Source organism: Dicentrarchus labrax, unplaced genomic scaffold (assembly GCF_905237075.1).
Source record: "Dicentrarchus labrax unplaced genomic scaffold, dlabrax2021, whole genome shotgun sequence".
NCBI classification, from domain to species: Eukaryota; Metazoa; Chordata; class Actinopteri; family Moronidae; genus Dicentrarchus; species Dicentrarchus labrax.
The window spans coordinates 14,969,994-14,991,303 of record NW_026136703.1 but is presented as its reverse complement, the minus strand read 5'-3'; the positions used below and the strand labels follow the sequence as shown (position 1 = coordinate 14,991,303).

The window sequence follows — 21,310 nt, the reverse complement described above, 5'->3', positions numbered from 1 at the left end:
AGGGCACTTCTTGATTAGATAACTGTATGAACTGACAAGCTGTTTGATTGGTGAATTTGCCGCCCTGAGGGTCACATGTGTTGGTCCAGAGGCTGATTACAGCTCCTTGACCTTGGTTCTCCTTCAGAGTGGGTCTTCTTATACAACTCTTCTTTCTCTGTCTGTGTGTGTGTCTGTGTGTGTGTGTGTGTGTGTGTGTGTGTGTGTGTGTGTGTGTGTGTGTGTGTGTGTGTGTGTGTGTGTGTGTGTGTGTGTGTGTGTGTGTGTGTGTGTGTGTGTGTGTGTGTTTAGGGGGAATGTCGTTACGAACAGGAGCTTCTTCCCTACCTCCACAAAGAGGTTGGCCATGTGAAGAACAGACAGAAGAAACAGAAGAGCACCAAGACCTGCACTAAAACTACCAACAACAAACCCAAACCACGTCGCTCAGTGTTGTCTGATCTGGAATGCATTGACGAGGAAGCAGAGGGGGAAATTACACACATTTCCGCGACCAAACAAAGACTTCCTTGTGATAACATCACAGAGCACCCAGGACCTGAGGCAATCTGTCCTCGTCCCTCAATCAATGACTGTCCAGAAGCTGATATGGATGATGACTGTGTCTTCATTATCGAGAATGTCATCAAATCAGAGCACACGGTTGGCGAGCCTGTAAATATAGACAAACTATCACAGTTGATTACCAAGACTGATGAAGATATTGAACTTCAGGCCATGTTCTACCTTCCTAAATGGGATTCAGCGCCTCCCCCCTCGTCTGCTAAACTGCGCCCAGGAAGAGACGAGAGTCTGAAGGTCATCCTGGCCAACGTGGCGGAGCTCCTGTCCCGATCTCCGCCGTCACCGACTGAAGATTTAGAGGCCGACATGGATGCTCCATCACTTCCTCCCTCTCCTCTGCGGCCTCATCAGCCATTCCAGGTCAGCTTTACACTGAATGTGGACGACGACGACGAAGTGATGATAAGCGATGACGACAATGCCTCCCTCAGGGTGGACTCAGACGAGCCTCCAGTCGGTAAAGAGGACAGTAAAGTCTGTCAGGAGCAGCAGCAGAGTGTCAGAAGGGGCTGCGTAGGAGAAGAGAGTCCGACCTGGGATGAGGTTTTTGGGGAAGAAGAAGTGGACGATTGTCATGATATAAAAGATAACAGCAAGGAGACAAATGATGAGATTTTCAAGGAGGGATTGGTTGGTGAGGAAGCTGAAACGTATGAAGAAATGAGAATGAATAAGAGCATGACAGTGGAAAAAGAGAGTTGTTGGGATAACGTGAGAAATGAGGGAATGCTAGATTTGACAGATGGTGTGAAAGATGACAGAGACCTTCAGATGGACGACAGCATGGATCTGTTCGGGGATGACGAAGCCTTCCTGCAGGTGACCATCCCGGAAATCTACACTCCTGGTGTCACACCCAGGACATCCCCTCGTGCTGGAGACATTACTAATGGCACAAAAATCATGTCCAACACTTTACACGCACACACCCCAAAAACCCCACGTAGCACTACACACACAGCTGAAAGCGCACATGGATTAAACACAGACAGTTTAACACACACAAAGCACATAACCCGCACTCCTCATGCCAAGCTGATAACTCAGGACACAAACACCCAAAGCACTGAGGTAAAACATTGTACACACACAGCAGCAACAATGAAACATGTAACAGATAATTCAGTGACGGATGAGGCAATTCCAGCTCTATGTAAATCTCCCACAGTGCAACAAAATTCTGAGTTACATGACAGCTCCCATGACTACTTCTCTGTCAACTTTGACCTCGGCTATTCGCTGGAGGACTCTGAGGAAGAGGAGGTAGAGGATGTACCTGCCCCATGTACATACTCTCCACAGCCTAAAAAGCTGGCGGTCTCCAACTCTTCCACTCCCTATAACAGCTTCCATAGACCGAGAATGCCTCTACAGTCGAGTGAATGCAAGTTATCGACACCACAAATGCTGTCAGAGCACAGCAGGAGACAAACGTCCTCTCTTCTGGCTTCGCCTTTAATGTGTGAAGGTGGTGCACTCCCATCTCCAATCACATCACCAGGAGCTCGGCGGAAGCTTTTGCCTGGCTACACTGGGCCTCGCACCCCGTCTTTACTATCCTCTACAATGGAGGGTCACGCCGCCAAGGTAGAGCGAGCATTACGTTTGGACAACAGCTCCCATAAGGGATCTATTTGTGTGGCTGACTCGCCTCCGCATGCAGGTTTGTACACCATTCAAAAAATATCATTCCTCAACTTTGTTTGTCCCTGTTCCATTTTGAACACGCTGAGATCCCCTTCTTCTTTCTGTGTCTCACCATGTTTTTTAGTGGAATTCAACAGTGACAGTGAGGAGGAAGTTGTGGGCCGTAAAAGACATCAGAACAAGATCAACCCATTGTCGTCCCCAGAAGTGGTGAGCAACCCTGGTTGACATTAAATATCTAGGGCTGCAATAGCAAGTATTATTTTTATTATTTTATTAACCTCAAAACAGATCAGGCAGGTCGTTCCTCCCAATTACCCGAATGCAAAGCACCCGAACCCTGATGCCTATCCCTGCGAGTGGTTGGGTCCACATGGTGCCGGCTCCATGTAGTTCTTTTAGGCTCTGTCTTGCCAAGCCCCATGGGTCAAGGCCTGGCCACCAGACAATTCCCAGTGAGCTCCCCTCTCAGGTCTGGCTCCAGAAGGGGACCCCGGTTTCCCTTTTCCGGCACTGCAGCTTCTTAGCTAATTCAGACAGAGTCTGTGAATTGTTTTTAGTCTGGCCCCTCCTCTGGGGCCATTTGGCCTTGGGAGATGAGATTCACCCTGAGAAGCTGAAGGCTCTGGGCATTGTTGGGCTGTCTTGGCTGACACACCTCTTCAGTGTTGCATAGAGGTCAGGGACAGTACCTTTGGAGTGGCAGATCGCGGTGGGGGTTCCATTTTAAAAGAAATTGGTGCTGGAGGGCTCCAACTATTGGGGCATCACTCTTTAGTTTATTCCAGGGCGCTGGAAAATAGGCTGATTGTCCTACCTCAGATTCAGGAGGAGCAATGCTGATTCATTATTAATTATGGTGACAAATCTGAGGCGAATCTTAGTTGCAAAGGTGTAACTAAATATACAGACATTAACAGACAGAGGTTATGATTTGCATATGGTACAATGAAAGCCATTTTTGCTGGAAAACGTATAGATTTTATACTCGTTGCAGTTCCATTTGATATACATTCATTCCTTTTTCCCTTTCATACGGTAAATGAGATGTAAAAAGACTTAAATTACAGTCTTACATTACAAATAAAAAAATTCGATGTAACCTCTGTGTTGTGGTGCAAAAACGACAGCCGAGCCGTCTTAGTCAGATATCTGATATCTGATTCAGACGGCTCAGGCTGCCTCTGTCCATCATTTCCAAGGTACCTGTAGTTGTCATGGCAACCAGCTTGCGTGCAGTGAAAAGGCATTTGCTCCTGGAATGTATTTTGATATTATACAGTATATGAAAGTCACATAAGACACTGACATACTTGCACTGTATGGACACAGGCTGTATATAAAACTGAACATGTTTTGTCTCTGCTAGTCAAAGATCTCCAGTGATGTGGACTCCCCAGTGGTTGTGAACAGGAAACGTGTGGCTGCACTTAATACAGTAAGATTTTCTTCATTAGCAGTAAAGTATTCCACATGGCTCAACACAGCAGATTTAATCTAAATAATTTAACTCCATGCATTACTTGTGATTATTTCCACAAATCCTTATCGTTTAATAATATGCAGCATCATAAACCATTAACGGTGTACAGTGTTTGATTAATTTGTTCTCCTCATTGATCTCCAGTCTGATGAAATAGAGGGCGAAGCTGTTTCTGATGATGACTTCCAGAATGAGTCTGCCTTCACACGCAGAACCACAGCAACTGGAGGGCAACGAGTCCAACAGGGCAAAGCCAAGGTCTGTGTGGTAACAGGTGGCTCTGTAGGATATTCTAATCTGAATCAAAATTTTCATCATGTATTTTTCATGTTTTTATACAACCACATGCAATGAATGGCACCTATTTACATGCAAACCCAGTTCTGGTTGTTGTTTCTGGTTCTACTGTAAGTGTTACATTTAGTCATAACTGACAAACTACAAATGTGGTTGCTGCTGTTTGTCTCTTGCGACATACTATCATAAGACATTTTAGACCTGTTTAATATTTGTAAAAATGACACCTTTCTCCTTCCATAAATGTCAAGTCTATAAATATCTGTCATATCTGTTGCATGGACACCTTCAGCATCCATCAACCTTGACATTTTTCATCCTTCCTTTCGCAGCACACCGTATGTCGAAAAGGGCGTCAGTTCCTTGACGAAGAAGCCGAGCTGTCGGATGGGGAGGAGGGGGAAGACGTGTCATCTGATGAAGAAGATGGAGAAGAACAGAATAATTCTCTTGAAGGCTTTGTCGTCGACAACACACACCTCTCACAGGGACTGAACGGTACAGCTTGGTTATTCCAAGAAATGTGATTTTATTGGACTTTCAGTGGATTGTGTTTCAAATCTAATTCACTGAAATGAAGTGTTTGAGCTCAAGTAAGCTGAAGGAATTGTGCCACAACATTTACACGTCCTGTCTGTCTCTCTTCTATATCAGAATCGGAGATGCACGGTGTTTACCTGAAGTCAGTGAGAAGCCCTGCAGTCCAGGGCAAGTTCAAAATGTCCTACAGAAATCATCACAACATGGACATATTTTCCCAGGTAAACTGTATATTTTAGTCTCAGCTTTTCTTACAAAAAAAACCTAAATACAAAGAAGTTCAAGTAACTTGACCTCAGCCCATGTTCCTAACCTTTTGTCCCAGGTGCCTGAGATGGATGAAACGTATGCAGAAGACAGTTTTGTGGTGGGAAGTGAGATGGAGGAGGTACAGAGCAGCGAGGAAGAAGATGAAGACATTGAACTTATGCCTGAGGACTCGTATGTGGACGGGAAGAGGCAGTATGCCACCAGACGGCGTGTTTTCCTGCATAAAGTCAGAGCAAGAGCCGGAGCTGGCGTTAAGACTACAGCTGAAGCCCCACCAGAGCACAGAGCTGGGGTGAAGACCAAGCGCACCCGTGTCATATGCATTAATGATTCTAGTGAAGAGGAGGAGGAAGTTAGTAAGAAGAGAAGTCTCATAGGAGGGAGTGTTGCTGTCTCCCTGTGGCCAAAGGCGGTACAGCCGGAGCCCAGCAGGCCTCAGCTGCAGCAGAAACCCTCCTCCTCCTCCGCCTCGTCTTCAACCCTAGCATCCAAGATCTCACTGCTGAGCAAGGCGCAGAGATGCTCAGTGACTGAGGAACAGCAAAATGAGAGGTAAAGAAGTTCTCATGTGGTAGAACAAACAAACACAAAAATTCACCAATCACTAGAGCATTGTTTTCTTTTGCCTGCAGGTGTCGCCAGAGGTTAGAAAATCAGCATTTGCTCTCTGATGAACTGGACTTTGTAGAGTCAGAGTTATCCTCCAAGAAACAACCTCAGGTACGAGCAAACAAGATGGCACATGTCTGCAGGGTCATACAGTATGTGTGGAATTAAAATACATGATCATTCAGTAAAACTTAAAACTACTCTGATGTTTATGTTTTCCTTTGTCCAGACTCTCCCTGCCACCTCCTCTGTGCCTCAAATGTCCACTACAAAGGATTCATCAGTCAGCAAGTCCTCTGCTCCGTCCGGACCCGTTTGTATTCTGGCGGACAGTCGCTGCATCAGTAGCGGAGTGGAGCTGATGACCACCCTGCGTCAGCGCCACGCCGCCACTGTCCACGTCTGCTCGTTGGACGGCAGCTACTTCATCGTCAGCAACCGGATGGCAGTGGAGAGGCACAGCCAATCAGATCTGGCTGCCATGCAGAACAGGAAGAGATTGGCTGAGAGAGTGAACAGCTTGCAGGGACTGTTTGAGCGCGTGTGTCTGATAGTGGAGAAGGACAGAACGAAGCCAGGTCAGTCAGCCTATTGATCTGTTTAGTTAAATATCTCGTACGGGGTATTCTGGGGCTTTTGTACTCTCAGATGGGAAGATTTGCAAGACAGGAATATATGAACCTGCATGAAATTGTGAAAACGGACTATTTGCCGATATTTCTTAGGCCTAAAAATTTGAAGATTAAAGGTCCAGTGTGTAGGATTTAGTCGCATCTAGCTGTGTAGTTGCAGATTGCAATATTCAGTATTCAGTTTCTGCCAATAGATCCTCCTAAATGTCACTCACTGGACCTTTTAATCAAAAATAATATTAAAAGAAATTGAAGTAAACACCTGTACATACTATGTTCTGAATCAGCATTACAGGCACTTTTCATAGTTTACATAACAATTTAATTTACTTTACTGAGATGATTATTACATGTTTCTGACATATTATGATAACTGCCCCCGTCACAGGTGAGGTGTCACGTCCCTTTCAGCGAACACGTTACTACGACAGCACTGTGACAGCGCTGGTACGGACCGGGGTGCGCCTGCTGTGGAGCGATGGTGCTGAAGAGAGTGCTGGCCTGTTGGCAGACCTGGCACGGCTAGAGCAGCGTAAAGGTCAGGGTATCGCTGTACCGCTGGAAGTCAAAGGGCAGCACAGCCAGCAGGCCCTGCAGCTGTTCCTGAGTCTGCCCTCAGTCAACTACATCCATGCCCTCAGCATGAGCCATAACTTCAGGTCAATTGCCCAACTCATAAACAGGTAAAGGAAGTGTACGTGTATACTGTGGCAAAATAAGAACAGAATAACACAGTATAACTCTCCTCTAACCCCCCTTTACTCCTCCTGCAGCTCCATTGAAGCCATACAGAAGGCAGGCTGTATGAGTCAGCCCAGAGCTGAGGAGATCTACCGCTTCCTGCGCTACTCCTGTGACTCCTTCCTCATGAACACATCAAAAAACAGCTAGCAGCACGGGGCAGAAACAATGCAGGAATACCACAATCATTTACCATTCATTCCTCTACCTTTATGTCTCCACTACTGTTATTTCTTACTAACATGTCTTTCCTGCCCTTATGTTTGCTATACTTCTTTGTTCAGTCTCTTTAGGGACTGCTATGCTTCATAAAGTAACACCTCTATCTGATCTCTCAATGAGAGAAGAGCCTCAGGAAACCGGGTTCAACCTTCTTGCACAATTATTTGAAGGGGAACACCACTCAACTCACTTTGTATGTTATATGATACAAAGCAAACCATTTGTTTTATGCTGTATTTTCTTTTTATTTGGTTGAGAAGTGTTTCCCTTAAGATCATTTGTACTGGCTCTAATCTGTCAGATGGCAGATGTTAAGGCAATACTGTGATCATAAGAATGCAATCAATATTTGATACTTGAATAACTTATTGTTTTTGTCAAAATAATGGATACATTTGTTTACAATCCTGCTCTGAAAGGTAAATATAGTCACATTGCTTTAATAAACTGCTATTTTTGTACATTGCGTCACAAAGAATTTATGTTCTCCTAAAGATATTAAAAGATAAACATGAGTGAGTCTGCCAAGCACCAACTGTAGTAAAAATTTGATACCCATCTATAACCACTAGAGGTCAGTGTCTTTATTTAAAGAACCTTTCTAAATTTATTTAGGGTCACTTATGCAGTTAAACAACTCCTGCATTCTCCATACCATATATCCTGTTTGTGGTTGTGAAGGGTCTGACAACTCATCAATATGCAACATACTGTGGTAATAGTTGTACTAAGAACCACACCTTTCAGAAAACATGAGAAAAAGTGGCTTTTTATTTCACTTTCAAGGAGCTACACTGTGCATGCTGCACATATTGTACACACACAAGTACAGAACACAACAGTAGCAGCCCTTTCACAAAGATGCATCATCCACCGGTACAGTCAGACAGACCTACTAGTCAGAAGTACTTTACAGAAGTAAAGGCTTGAAACAAAACAAAAATAAAATAAATTGCAGGATTGCACCAGATACATCTAAAGCTTTCTTACAAAGGGATTACATGAGAAGAAAAAGCACTGAATTCACAGTATGTATGTCATTATGTCTTTGGACAACCACAAAGCAGTTACAGACCTGCACTTTGGACTCAGCAGTCTAACATCTGCTACTTATTGATAGGAAAAGTAACAGCACCGTCAGTTCAGAACTGCAGATTTAGACATGAAGATGTGTGCCGTCCACATGTGAGGAAAGTGATAGCTTTAGCTATTTTGATATACAGTTAGGTGTTACACATGCATTTTTGACCTTTAACAAGCCATTTGTTTTGTATGACACTGTAAGAGAATCTTGCATTATAATATAAAATCTACTGTTAAGTGAAAAAATTTTTTTTTAACCGAACATGTGCTTAATATCATAACAAGGTGCTTTCTTTAGACATTGTACAATGTCCAGAAGAAAAGAAAAGAAGCTCATTCAGATTTGGTTTTAAACTGTGATTGTTAAATTAAATTAAGCATTTTAAGGAAATTTTAACACATGATCATTTTGTATTTAAGTCGTGTTTATGTCATACTGCCATGGGCCAACTTCTTGGTCTGTAACATTTTCATTATGAACTTCAGAATTCAAGGCAGATTTTTAAAGTAGACAAAAAATGAAACAAAAAGAGGATAAAACTTCAGACAGCATCCACAACTTGGATCAAACTCCTGTGATTTCTCATAGGAAAGTTGAACAACAAACACAGTTGTAACCTCAGAAGAAGAATACAGTAACTACATGGAGCTTGTACATTTACATGTACATGGCTTTCTCTGTATTTGTAACTATTACAATAAGACGCTAAAATGCTGCGTTCACACTATATGAAGGTCAATAGTAAGGGGATGACTCGACCTGGACACCATGGAGAGATTACTATGGATTGGTCAACTTCTTAAAATTAATAAATTAAATCTTTAAAATCACATTCATTTCACTGATAGAAGTTTGCGCAAAGGAACAGTACAAATTCATTAATGTTTACAAGTATGCTAAACTTTGTAGACCTGGTTTTGGTAATCAATAACTGTCACTGACTGGCACAGTGGCGATCGGTTGTTAACATGAACTCCAAACATATTCCATTATGACCTGAAGAGTTTCTTTGACTCAACGTTTTTAGGAACATCAGTAACTGTCACTGTAGAGATTGTTACAGTAATGCTTGTAACCGTCAAGTTTCCTAAAATTAATTAAAACTCAAAAAGTAGTGTGTACAAAACCACAGACGTTTAAAAACAGACCATATTTACAAGTACAGCTTTCATGGTAAAATATATATTATTTAAATACTACATGTGGTCACTTTGCTGAAGCTCCATGGGCAGATGCTTACCTAGGATCAGTTCACCTTTCTCATTATGGATACCAGTTAACAGATCACAGACCAGCATGAAGCTGCAAATTCCATCTACACTCAATAAATGTGCTTGACTGTAGTAATGCTCGCTGGCGCGCAATGGCTTTACAGGCTGGTCGGCTGCGTCTGCGGCTGCAGTGGCTGCAGCTGCACAGACTGCGGCTCAGAGTCCTGAATGCTACACTCTTCTCCCTCACGCATGTAAATTAAAAATAAAGTCACAGTGGCAAATGTGGTAGCATTCACCGGAAACGCGCGGAGCAAAGTGGACGTGAGTCCACGTGAGAACACCCTCCACCCCTCCTTCTTTAGGCTCTGTCTGACACAGTCCATAATGCCACTGTACTGGTTGACACCGCCGACCCCGTCCGCCTGAAGACGCGACTTGATCACATCCACGGGATAGGTGGAGAGCCAGGAAGCGATGCCAGACATTCCACCAGCAAACAACAGCTTGGGGATCATGTAAGGGTCTTCTGGCTCACAACCCAGGGAACGTGTCAACACGTCATAAGCGAGAAAGTACACACCAAAACCAGGCGTCTCACGCATCAGGGTGGTCACCATGCCACGGTTGATACCTCGGATTCCCTCCTTGTTGTAGATTCTCACCAGACAGTCCAGGGAGTTCTTATACAGCTTCCTCTTAGACTTCTTCTCTCCGGTCCCTTGCAGCTGCATGCGGGTCTTGGCCAGCTCCATTGGGCAGCAAATGACACACTGGATGGCTCCAGCAGAGGCTCCAGCCAAGAACTGGTTGAGAGGTGTGTCACGGCCAAGCTTGCGCATGGCGTTGCCCTGGACACCAAAGACTATGGCATTGATGAAGGCCAGGCCCATCATGGGAGAGCCAATGCCTTTGTACAGACCGAGCATCTACAGACACAAAGACACATTACTGGGATCACTGAGGGAACACCATTGTGTTGCATTGCGATCTCTACAGAGTCCAGCAGAAGGTCCAGTGGGCTCTACTGGTAGACTATGTTCCTATTGGTGTATATGTATATGTATATGTATATTGTTGTTACATTTGAATGAACCTTTTATATCTATAGACGCAGCTGGTCGCCTTCCTTGAAGGCCGCCATGTTGAAGTGCCATGTTTCTACAGCCTATTACTATCAACATTTCAAGCTACATTTCAGGTTTGTGGGGGTTTTTTTTCACTCTTGACATCCAGTTTCAGCTACTTGGTACACAAATACAAATCTAAGGTAATACATTTATATTTTGTGCCCACAAATGAGTAATTCACAATTGTTCTGATTCGGGATACAAGGTGCAAAGTATGATAATCTTGAAACTTTTGAAATAAATTTGAGCTCCAAAATACCCCTAAAATGATCAAAGAAAAATGTCTTTGTATTAATAGTAGTAGCTGCGCTTGCCTTTCCAGTTGTAAGGGAGGAACAAGTTAGAGATAGTCAAAAAGTGAAAACACTGACATTTCAAGTTTTAAAGCCTTGAGGCTATCACAGAGGCATTGCTGGAATGCAGAAAAATTACTACACTGATACCGCTTGTCAAATATTCTTCTCTAGCCTGCTGATCCCTTTGTGCACTTACAATCATAATGTGTATTGATTGCTTGTCATATGCAGACTCAATTATTGGCAGCTAAAATCAACAAAGAGTAGATTAAAGTGTAAACTTCCAATCCAATACCTCCATGTGAAACAGCCAAGACAGATTCACTGAGACCAAGCCTCCTCCACTTAGCTCAAATGGCACGATGTCCAAATCTTTATTTAGCCCATGCAGGACTAAGGTCCTCTCTGACCCTGGCTAACAGCACCACCTCCCCCCTTTCACCCCTAACACCCCATGTTAGGAACATGCTGGCTGAGTTTGGGCTGATGCCTGCGTTTAAAGAGGAGACTGTAATTTAACACTCCAAATAATCACTTTAATCCACTGTGGCATAGTAAGCGACACATGGTGAAAGCTACACGCATTACTCGACAGCAATGACGTTTTTAAATGCAGCCTAAGAAAAACCTGCAAGAAATGTAATTAAACATTAAGAGGGCATTCACAGAACCAACAGAAGCTTACCGACTCCTGGCGTATGATTGACTGGAAGCAGTGAAATGTCCCACGGTACAGAGGTTTGTCCACATTTTGAACTTGCAGCCTCACCTGTGGATGACAGGCCTCGTGTTAGAGTCGTACGACAGAGAAATAAGGCCAAAGAGAGCCACAACAACTACATATTATACAGGTTTAAAAGGGAAACAAGCAGGCAACAGTGTTTTGAAATGGTTCTTTTTTTTAGGGTAAAAAAGGATGCATAGAGGTTTCAACATGAGGGAGAGAAAAATTACAAAGAATGAAGTTGTACAAAAAAAAAAAAAAGTCTGTTCTGTGCTTTATATTTATATAGCTCAAGACAAGACATTGGGGGAGAGGGAAAAAAAAAAGACCTTGACCATACTTACTAGGTCACATTTCCATGGAGAGGTTGTTTATTTCTCTCTCTCATCTACAACACAGTGACACTGCTGCTGTTAAAGACAGCCTCCCCCAGACACCAGCTCAGGGAGAAATGACATTAAAAGCAAAGTACAAAAGAGCTACAACCAAACCATTCACCATCTCTGTATGTAAGTGGAGGCTGCAATTTCAAACAACTGTGTGCTACATCTAAAATTCCTTGACTTTAACGAGTAGCTTTAGGCCAAAGGAGTACTGTGTAGACAGGTTTACTTGCTGTGGTTTACTGTGCTTAGACTGTATAGGATTAGAGAATACCAGAGCAAAATGCCAGTAACTGAAACCAATGTCCCTAAATTTAAATTTCATTCAAATCTAAAAGAAAGTGAGTGCACCTCTTTTGTTCTCATGTACAATTTCTATGTATGTACTTCTATGTCTCTTCTGATAAAAAGCTGAAAATGTTACTTTAGGTTATCTGGATTCTAATTCAGGTTGCAAACAGAGTGGTCTGACTTACAGCATTTTAACTAGCAAAGTACTGGATCATGTCATTGCCTAACATGAGCAAATAGTGAAGAAGATGGAACGGACACCCACCTTCACAGTGTCAAATGGATGTCCCACCAAAACACCAGCAGCACCTGAAAAATAAGACGGGATTAGAAAGAAAACACACACACCTGTAGCTAAATGAAGGAATCCTAATTACCGATCAATCACAGTGACGCAATGCAAATACGGGGTTTGATTCGGGAACGAAAATGGCTTGTGATCAGCTGGCTCGTCTCGCAACAGCAAACAGCGCGTCCTCCTGAAACTGAGCGACGTAATCAGCTGGCTACTGGCACTGCACTGCACTCAGTGACGAAAGCTTGACAGTGGCCCTGTCCTTGACTTATGCCAAAGAGACAAAAATCCATTATACAAGAGTTTCATATCAGAGCTATTAGCCAAGAGGTATTGAATCATCAGAGGTACCTAATCTTCACATGAAACACATTCATACCCCATTGTCAAAGGACAGTATGTTAGTATTTATATGTTTTTATGTTTGTGGAAAACTGTTAAAACCAGCATTTAATTTTAGTTTCATTATGAATCAGAATCGTGTCCACCTTTTCCCACACGTCCTCAACGTTGTCCATGACTTGACAACTTGTACCTCTGTTATAATGACTGACCTGATAAGAATTTGTGTCTATATTTCAGCACCCGGTGTCTGATCTGCTTATTAATTCAAATGAAAAAAAAAAAAAAAAAAAAACAACCCCAGTCTCTCAATTTAAAGTGAAATACAACAAAACTCTTAGTCCAGGCTCTCTGGACAAAACCTTTATCACACTAGTACATGTGCTCTACAGTGAGAGACTATCTGGAGTCCTTGATTTACTAAAGTTTGGGAAGACCTGGCCTTGGGCAAAGACAAAACAGCTGACAAGATTCCCAAGGGTTTAGTGTGAGGCTTTAACGCAGGCTGAAAGCAAGTGGTTCCCCAACCCGGAGGGTAGGGACTCCTACTAGGGGTCGCGAGGCCTTCTTGATTTTATGTGGTGTAAGAAAACTTAATATACACAGTAGGCCTGTATCTCAGCCTTTCAGTAGACTCTTAAAACAAGTAAAGAACTAATAGAACAATAGCCAAGCATCAAGGAGAAGAAAACACTGAATGTGTCAAAAAAGTAATTGTTCAAAAGAAAATGGGGAAAACTCTTCTCTGATTAAATATTGACAATAAATCATCCATCACACAAACTTCCTGCACATAGTGTGTTCACTATTTGGGTTAATTGTACAGTTTATCAGTTGTTCTGTAGTCCTATTGTTATTGCATTAAATATAATATGAAATATCCAGAAATGAGGTCACAGGGGTCATCAGTTTACTCCATCCTTTCCTTAAGGAAAAAAGCAATCACTGCTATTTAAACTGGAAGGCATGAACTCATTTAACAGCCCATTATCTCCAGATGTGGTACTTCCTAACGAGGAATGATGGTGAGGGTTGTTTCACAATGCAGGATGGAGGAGGATTATCTGATAACATTTACGAGAAAAGATGTCCCTCCCCTTCTCTTTTGCAGTACTTCTTTAACTTATCGCACTAAAAACGAAACTTATGTTTACTTTTACCTGGAAACGAGCACGTTTTAAAAGCAGCTTTTCCATGAATGGCAGCACAAGACACAAACACCACTCCCTGTGTGAGCTACAGGTAAGGAATGTAACTAAATTACATCCGGTATTTCCACACTGTGTTTAGAGGAGAGAGAAAAGAAAAAAAGCTTTGGATTTTGAGTCTCTAACCGGTTTCTTTACAGTGTTTCTGATACGTGGCAGCTGGAGACAAACTACTAACTTATTACAGCTGGTGGCGTCCACGCGCTACTTGACGCTCGAGGAGGGGGGGGTGGAGGAAAAATAATGCTAATGCTAATTAGCTTCAACTTGTTAACCTGGCTAACGTGGCTACTAGCTAACAGCAACACTAAACACTACTCACCTCCTATGCAGCCCGCAGCGAAGTCCAATGCCATTCCCTCAAAACGTTTGAAATGCGTCAAACTAACCTGGCGGCTGACAAAAATGTAATTCACAAGCCCTCAGTGGGTACTTATTTGTTCCCGAAGTCTGTCTGAACTTGGGTATTTGTATACAAACCCACTAGCCCCTTTTTTTTTTTCTTTTAAGCTCTCGCTACAAGTGTCTTCTTCTTTTATGGGGAGGAGGTTTCAGGCGTTAGCTGATGCTGAGCACACGGAAGACTTCTTTGCTGATGTGTCCTCACTCACACTACTAGAGGCGCTCTTTCTCGCCAGACCCTTTTTCTATTTCTGTAGGAGAGGGGGGTTCAAAGTGGAGAAAGAAGCAGCGTGTTTGCCCTTTTTTAAGGCAGCCCAATGGGATCACTTTGAGGTGGACAACTCCCCTAGCGGGTGCTGTCCGCCCCTCGCTCCCATTGGCTGCTGCTGCAGAGGAGAGTTTGAAAGTGTCACTGCTAATTCAACCCCTTTCGTCAAAATCAACAATGTTATCATGGTGGATATCGTCAGCATGTATGTGTGTGTCCAACTAGGGTATTTAACCGATGGGGGTTGTGTATAATATACTGTGTGTATAGTATATTGTGCCCAGGTTTAAGGCACAGCATCTGCATCACACACCTGTGCACACCTTGCAAACAGGTGTCTGAAGACTCTTTATGGTAGTTTTGAGTAAATCAGAATCATGTTTTTTTGCCAAAAGTTTTCACATACAGGGACGTGGCCTTGGAATTTAGGAGCTTAGAAACATAGTAAAATACAATTCAAAAAGCAAGTACTGCAAAACTCAAGAAGCACCAAAAATATGAAAACACAATATTTTAAAATGTGTGTTTTACAGTGAAAGAGCTGTACAGTTTGTGTAGGAATGTGTAAAAGTTCACAGTATGAAGTGTAAATAATTTCTATATAAATATTGATAAAAACTTAATCATCCAGAAACCAAATGTATTATTTGAAATGGTTTTGAGCCAAAAGAAGAACAATTAAATGTCACCAGTGTTTCAGACGACAACAAAACAGACGAGAATACAGTTTTAACCATTTGTCCCCATAATACCATTTTTTATTTGAATAGTTTTAAACTGTGATTTGTCAGTCTCTAGTGTGTTCCAGTTGTGCTACCACTGGACTAACCAGAAGTACTTGTTATCACTTTACAAGATGTTATATAGCACTGAGGTTTGACCCTTGGCCCTCACATACTGTCATGGGGTGAAAGTCTGTGATATTTTTCTTCTTTATATCACTATTCTCAATATAACTTCTGACTTGTCAGTAAATAAAGACATGAGAATTTTGCACGCTATATTCTCTTTGTAACGATGCAAATATGTCTTGCTCTTTGTTAGGAGTGAAGCCATTTACTCCAATGGGAGAATTTAAAGTGTTAGTAGTCAGTTATTAATAATGTGCTGCATATCGTCTGTATCAGCACTGAAAAATCTTAACTACACCTGTTATTGCAGTAACACTGTGCTGAATATATTAATAGTTCATTATACACTCAGTGTTTTCACCGTTTTCCCTTTAAGTGTTTATACTGTGACAAAGTTTCTCCCTTTCTTGAGCACCCTTCCTGAGTCAGACAGTGGATGAAAACATGCCACACTCATAAACATCCACGTTCTGCTCAGTATCATTTTTAAAAAAATAAGTTTATCTTTATTCTAGTTTTCTTTGAAACATCTTGCACCACTGCTACATTATTATCAATAAAAGGACCAATCATATATTGTTTTACCTTCAGTTAGGGCCATATTCAGATATTTGGATCAAAGACCTTTAATAATGTGATGTGATATGTAACGTAATGTGTATTGATTGTTCAGTGCTCAAGTCACTTCTATGACAACACGCCTTGCTCACAGCAGACTTGTCATAGTAGGAAAAGGACAGGTGTTACTAATAACATTAATGATGGCTCTGTTCTATTTAAGTGTCCTATTAAGGCTCGACAGTGAGCCAACATGCACAAAACTAAGGAATAAGCTAAATGGAATCCAGCCGTTTTATTTACACCTGCTTTTCTACTGTGGCATGTTAAAATGTCTTCTGCGATAAAAGCCCACAGTGCAGCCATTATATCACAAAATGTCAATCTTGATATGTTTGGAGAAACTTTCGCTGTGTGAATATAGAACTATTAAAGAATATTATATGTGCAATGTGACACTATTGATATGGAACAGTTTAAGGTTTAGTCTGGGCATAAGTTGAATTAAACTTCTTCACTTTGACCATGAGAGTTACCTTAAGTCAAGTCCCATCAGCTGATAACAAATAATGTTCTTTATATATCTCCCATCATCATATTATCCTCATCTCTTAACACCACATACAACACAGATGCTACTTCCTACAAAGTCAGAATAATTGTCCAGAAACCTTTTTGTCAAAGACTTTAACACCTCGTAACAACATTCCTAACCAACATTTTTCAAAGTGGATGTGTAGCTGTGTTGTTCTTGGTCACTAAGCAGATTTTTGCAACAGTATCCATTTGTACTCCGCTTTAATCGTCATTCATCCTGAGCTGATTTCAGGGCGAGGAGTAGGGCTCATCTGACGTTACAGCAGCGCTGAAAACACAAACACTTCATGAAGATAAATGTGTACATTTGGTGCAGTGTGAAGCAAGTAGCATAACAATTAGCATGAAGATATGGCCATGCTGAGTTTGACACAGAGAAGCACATCACCGCTGCAGTAATTTACATTTCAGTTCTTTCTCAAGTCCTGATGCAGATTAGAAAATATCCTGTCTTCCCATTACAAATTACAATAACCTTCAATGATTAACTATTTCTTCTTGTACTGAGATTAGTGACATGATGAACTTTGACAGTTGATCAAGCAGGCTAGAAATGAAAATTTAAGCGCCTGGGTGTCATGAACTGCTTGACTGTCTCGTCTGTGACTTGTTTGCGTCGCTCTTGATGCTGGGCAATCATTGGCTGCAGAGTCTCAATCAAAATCTTCTTCAGTTCTCCTGTTAAGAGAGCTCCACTTGCGTAGTCCTGCAGAGATTGGACGAGAGGGAGTGGATGGGAGGGGTGTGCAGAAAGGAAGTTGAAGAGGACGATGAGGGAGCAAAGAACAATGATAAACAGTGTGAGGCAAAGAATTCAAGGAAAGATATGGAGTCATAGAGAGAGTAGGGGAAGCAGAACAGAAGAAAGAGTGTCATTAGCTTAATAAATAATAAAGACATCATTTATTTTCTCTGTTCTCCAGGCCCTTACCTGTCTGATCTTCTCCAGTTGTTCATCATCCTCCAGGAAGAAGGTCAAGTACATGAAGGAGACATCTACGTCCGGGTTTCCACCATCCTGCCTGTGCTCTTCCACCGTGTCTTTTCCGCCCGAAAACGCATGTTTGTTGATCTGTGAGTAACGGTTACATAGGTCAGACCAGTTCCTCAGCAATCACAGGCAATATAAATCTGACTCGTAGCAACTATTAATCGTAATAACTAGTTATAGCATCACCTTGTTTTTGATCTGCTTGGGTGTGTCGGTGAGGAAGATAGAGGAGTTGGCGTCACTGGCGCTCATCTTGGTCTGTGCCCCCTGCAGCGCTGGGAAGAAGGTGGAGTGCAGCAGGGCTGGTTTGGGATAGCCGATCCTTGGAGCTACGTCACGGGTCATCCTGAAGTAGGGGTCCTGGATGAGCGAGAGGACAGATACAAACACATGTCATGGTAAAATACGACTCTAGTGTTTAGTATTGTTATCTATTACTGTAATGCTGTTCCCAACCTGGTCTATGGCGCAGGGGATGAGACACTGGATATCTTTTCTGCTTCCAAAGATCTGTGGGAAAGAGTTACTGAAGGACGGCGCTGCCTGGATGGCTGGAAAGCTGATCTTTCCTGGATGGATAAAAAAAAAAAAGAACACCATAAAGAACCAATAAAGTATTCATACAATTACACTTTACTTCAGAAATAGTGCAATAAAACCACAATCACAGGATTATACTAAATTTGTATCCAAACATTTCATATAAAAACATCAGTACTTTTTCGCCAGCTGGCTTGATTATGAGACCAATTTGAAAACATCACTTTGGGTTTGTTATGAGCATTTGGCTGATATTAGATATATGGGACAAAAAACCTCCTTTCCTGTAAACACATTTTATGTTTCTTCCTCTTTCCATACTTCTCAAGTATTGTGAGTAGAAATATAATCAAATAATTTAGTTCTAAAGGTGTCTTACCAATGCAGTCACTGTCTGTAAAGCCAAAGATGCCTTTGACCTGGTTGAACGTTACATGCTTCTGGATCTTTACCACATTCCTGTAGAATTCAGGGGATGCACTGCAGAAAATACATTGAAATTAACACATTAAGAAAACTATTAAGATTCAGTGCTGATTGAGGTTTTATGAACAAATAAGGTGATTTTTTTCCTTTAATAAATACGGCAAGACGTGTAATGCATCCTAGGAAGTCTCAGCATTAAGGTCTGCCAGACAGGACTAAAAAGCTTTTCGTCATATTTTACCCCATGTAGTCGAGATCAGAGAAGATGAAGGTCTTGTTGACATCAAAGCCACAGGCAATGATGTCCTTGGCATTTTCCACAGCGAAGTGGTGGCAGTCTTCTAGTGTTAGATCCTTCCACAGGTACTTCTCATCATCAGTCAACTGAATCACCAGGGGTATGTCAAATACATCCTGCAACCACCTGCAACCGGGAAGTAAGTTTCAGTAATAACTCCTTATAAAATCACTCTCACAATTTGAGATGGTGCCCTGCTGTTTTAACATTTAAACCTGCCTTTAGTTAGATAGCTCTTTGGTACTGATTCAGTACAGAGGGAGAACTCACTTGGTGAAGATGAAGGGGATAAGGTGACCAACGTGCATGGACTCTGACGACGGACCTCTGCCAGTGTAAAGGTAGAAGGACTTCTGCTTCTCATACGCATCCAGTACCTGATGCATATCTCTACCAGAAACAACGGTAAGAGGAAAGTGATTTATTGATGTGTCACTCCCACATGAACTCTCACCTTCACCCTACCATCTGTTTTACGGAATACGAAAATCTGAATGATGATGGCTAGGTCAAAGGTTCAGAATGGATATTTTCATGCTGAACAACTTCCCATAACATTCAGAATTACTAAATGACTACAGATGATGTGCCACACAAAAAATTGCGAAACACCCACACACTAAACAACATTTTCATTTTCTAACCTGTGTGAGAAGAAGATTCCTCTTCGTAGAAAGTGGTGAGGTCTCTGCCCCGCAACTTTTTCTATTCTATCCACCAGCTCCTTGTCAATTTTACTGCTGCCGAACCTCACTAGTAAAGACATGACACAATGTGAATTACTCAGCTATTGTACAGAAATGACATTCATTGAGTCAAAAACTGCAGCCACACTTGAAACTCACTTGAATCTTACCTATGAGTTTATCATAATCCACTCCCTTTGCGTTGGTGGTGGAAACATTCCACGGGTCAACTGTGTCTTCATCGTCACCGCCACTTGCTGCTGGCCCGTTGTCAGGGGCAACAGAGTTTTCTGAGGGCGGACAACCTGCTTTGTAGTCCTGCCCTGCCACCTGTTTGTAGTCCACTTTCAATTTTATCAGCAACTGGACAGCAGCTTCAATTTCAGTCTGGGAACCCAAACACTGCCATCAGATAACACGCACAGATAAAGGCAGCCAAATCCAAACGGAATCCAGAGTTCTGGACTCAATTCTTGTTATATTTTAAAGGGTCAGTAAAAATGTGTGTATGTGTAACTTAATATCACAATATTGATAAAAAAAATATATAATACATTTTCTGGAAAAGCTATTGGCAAATTCTTGATGGGTAAAATAACTACACAGAAATGTACATCACACTGATCCAAAACATGTATAAAAATCTAATAACTAATCTAAACACCAGCTTGCTGATTTTCAACATCGCTCACAAAGGTCTGATACACACAGAGATAATAAAGGGATTGCCACCATGGTATAAACGGTAAAATCTCTGATGGTTTACAAATTAATATTGCGTTGTGGTTTACATGGCCCGGCCGCGTTGCTCACCTCTACTGTGAGCCTTACAAACACAACTGAATGGATCACATTCCAGTACGGGTAGTGGCTGAAACCTCAAAACCGGTAAGACCTGTAAGACCTGTAAGACTAGCTGGCACTAGCAGGAAGTGAGGAAAATAAATAAATAAAATGTAGCTTACTCAAGCCACAGAGCAAAATCACCTTCTTACATGGTAGTTTACAAGCACTTACTTTCTCAGCTTTAGCTGTTTTCAAGGCCCTGACTTGGTCTCCTTGTGCTGTCAGTTCCTCATAGAGCTCCATTGGAGTCTTGGCTCCTTCCCCGTCTCCCAGACAGTCTGTCATCTTCTCCACACTGACTGGGGGACAATAATAAACAACTTAAAGGTACTGACCAAATATACAGCATTACAAGTTCTCTAAAACGTTTTGAATAGCATTTAGTATGAAGTTAACAGAATTACTGAGGCTTTATCCCGACTACTGTAGCTCATCTCCTAACACAGCAGCTGAAAACTCCAATATGTGAACAAAGCAGAGCTAACTAGAGCTAATGAGCTAGCTCCTAACACTGACCGCCCTCAGATTTAATGACGTCACCGTGTTTCATCAATTATTGAACTATTTAAATAACACTGATGGAGTATCTAGTGTAATTCAGGATAAATACAGTGACTGGCCGGCTTACCGTACCGTATCCTTCACGCCACTGACAGCTCACTCGTTCAACTTGCATCAGCCTGGGTGAGGTAGTGTTTGGATCAATTTCTTCCCAGGCAAACAGGCACCGTTCAGGGGTTCCGATGTGAATTAATCAGTGAAAAAGAGCCACGTTGGAAACCCTGTTAAATAAATTTAACACGCAGAAGGTTTTCTACATTTTGTCAGCTTAATTTCGCAGGAATAGCACGAGTTAAACTCAATGTAAGTACATTTAA

The 21,310-nt window shown here is 42.0% G+C and overlaps 3 protein-coding genes across 14 annotated transcripts in view; 1 reads left to right on the top strand and 2 right to left on the bottom strand.

The window, feature by feature from the left end:
* The window catches only part of fancm (FA complementation group M), a 40,168-nt gene extending 32,702 nt beyond the window's left edge, over positions 1-7,466 (top strand). For 2 of the 3 annotated variants that reach the window (XM_051381266.1, XM_051381283.1), the window contains 11 exons: positions 292-2,227; positions 2,336-2,421; positions 3,581-3,649; positions 3,839-3,952; positions 4,324-4,489; positions 4,646-4,752; positions 4,857-5,353; positions 5,434-5,521; positions 5,640-5,988; positions 6,431-6,725; positions 6,816-7,466. In XM_051381266.1, coding sequence (XP_051237226.1) covers positions 292-2,227; positions 2,336-2,421; positions 3,581-3,649; positions 3,839-3,952; positions 4,324-4,489; positions 4,646-4,752; positions 4,857-5,353; positions 5,434-5,521; positions 5,640-5,988; positions 6,431-6,725; positions 6,816-6,933 — 3,825 coding nt within the window. In that variant the 3' untranslated portion in view covers positions 6,934-7,466. The remainder of the gene's footprint in view (positions 1-291; positions 2,228-2,335; positions 2,422-3,580; positions 3,650-3,838; positions 3,953-4,323; positions 4,490-4,645; positions 4,753-4,856; positions 5,354-5,433; positions 5,522-5,639; positions 5,989-6,430; positions 6,726-6,815) is intronic. The other variant, XM_051381274.1, reaches the window with a different exon arrangement.
* A 292-nt stretch (positions 7,467-7,758) lies between these two features.
* On the bottom strand, positions 7,759-14,662 carry LOC127352702 (mitochondrial basic amino acids transporter). Of its 3 annotated transcripts, XM_051381337.1 has the most exons (5): positions 14,292-14,661; positions 12,390-12,433; positions 11,795-11,838; positions 11,412-11,495; positions 7,759-10,229 (listed from the first exon to the last, which is right to left on the bottom strand). In XM_051381337.1, exon 5 carries the CDS (start codon positions 10,227-10,229, stop codon positions 9,459-9,461), a length of 771 nt encoding a protein of 256 aa, XP_051237297.1. In that variant the 5' UTR covers positions 11,412-11,495; positions 11,795-11,838; positions 12,390-12,433; positions 14,292-14,661; the 3' UTR covers positions 7,759-9,458. The 3 variants fall into 3 exon arrangements, with proteins under 3 accessions (XP_051237297.1, XP_051237278.1, XP_051237288.1); XM_051381318.1 differs by lacking the exon at positions 11,795-11,838 and having other exon boundaries at positions 14,292-14,662; XM_051381328.1 differs by having other exon boundaries at positions 11,795-12,433.
* Positions 14,663-16,829: 2,167 nt separating this feature from the next.
* LOC127356613 (tryptophan--tRNA ligase, cytoplasmic) lies at positions 16,830-21,246 on the bottom strand. Of its 8 annotated transcripts, none has more exons than XM_051388505.1 (11): positions 21,066-21,246; positions 20,604-20,731; positions 19,757-19,988; positions 19,545-19,653; positions 19,171-19,290; positions 18,844-19,026; positions 18,556-18,656; positions 18,093-18,205; positions 17,823-17,996; positions 17,577-17,717; positions 16,830-17,351 (listed from the first exon to the last, which is right to left on the bottom strand). In XM_051388505.1, the coding sequence occupies exons 1-11, from the start codon at positions 21,106-21,108 to the stop codon at positions 17,193-17,195; spliced, it is 1,503 nt and encodes a 500-aa protein (XP_051244465.1). In that variant the 5' UTR covers positions 21,109-21,246; the 3' UTR covers positions 16,830-17,192. The 8 variants fall into 8 exon arrangements, with proteins under 8 accessions (XP_051244465.1, XP_051244476.1, XP_051244487.1 ...); XM_051388516.1 differs by having other exon boundaries at positions 19,757-19,973; positions 21,066-21,245; XM_051388527.1 differs by having other exon boundaries at positions 21,061-21,205.
* Between the last annotated feature and the right edge of the window lie 64 nt (positions 21,247-21,310).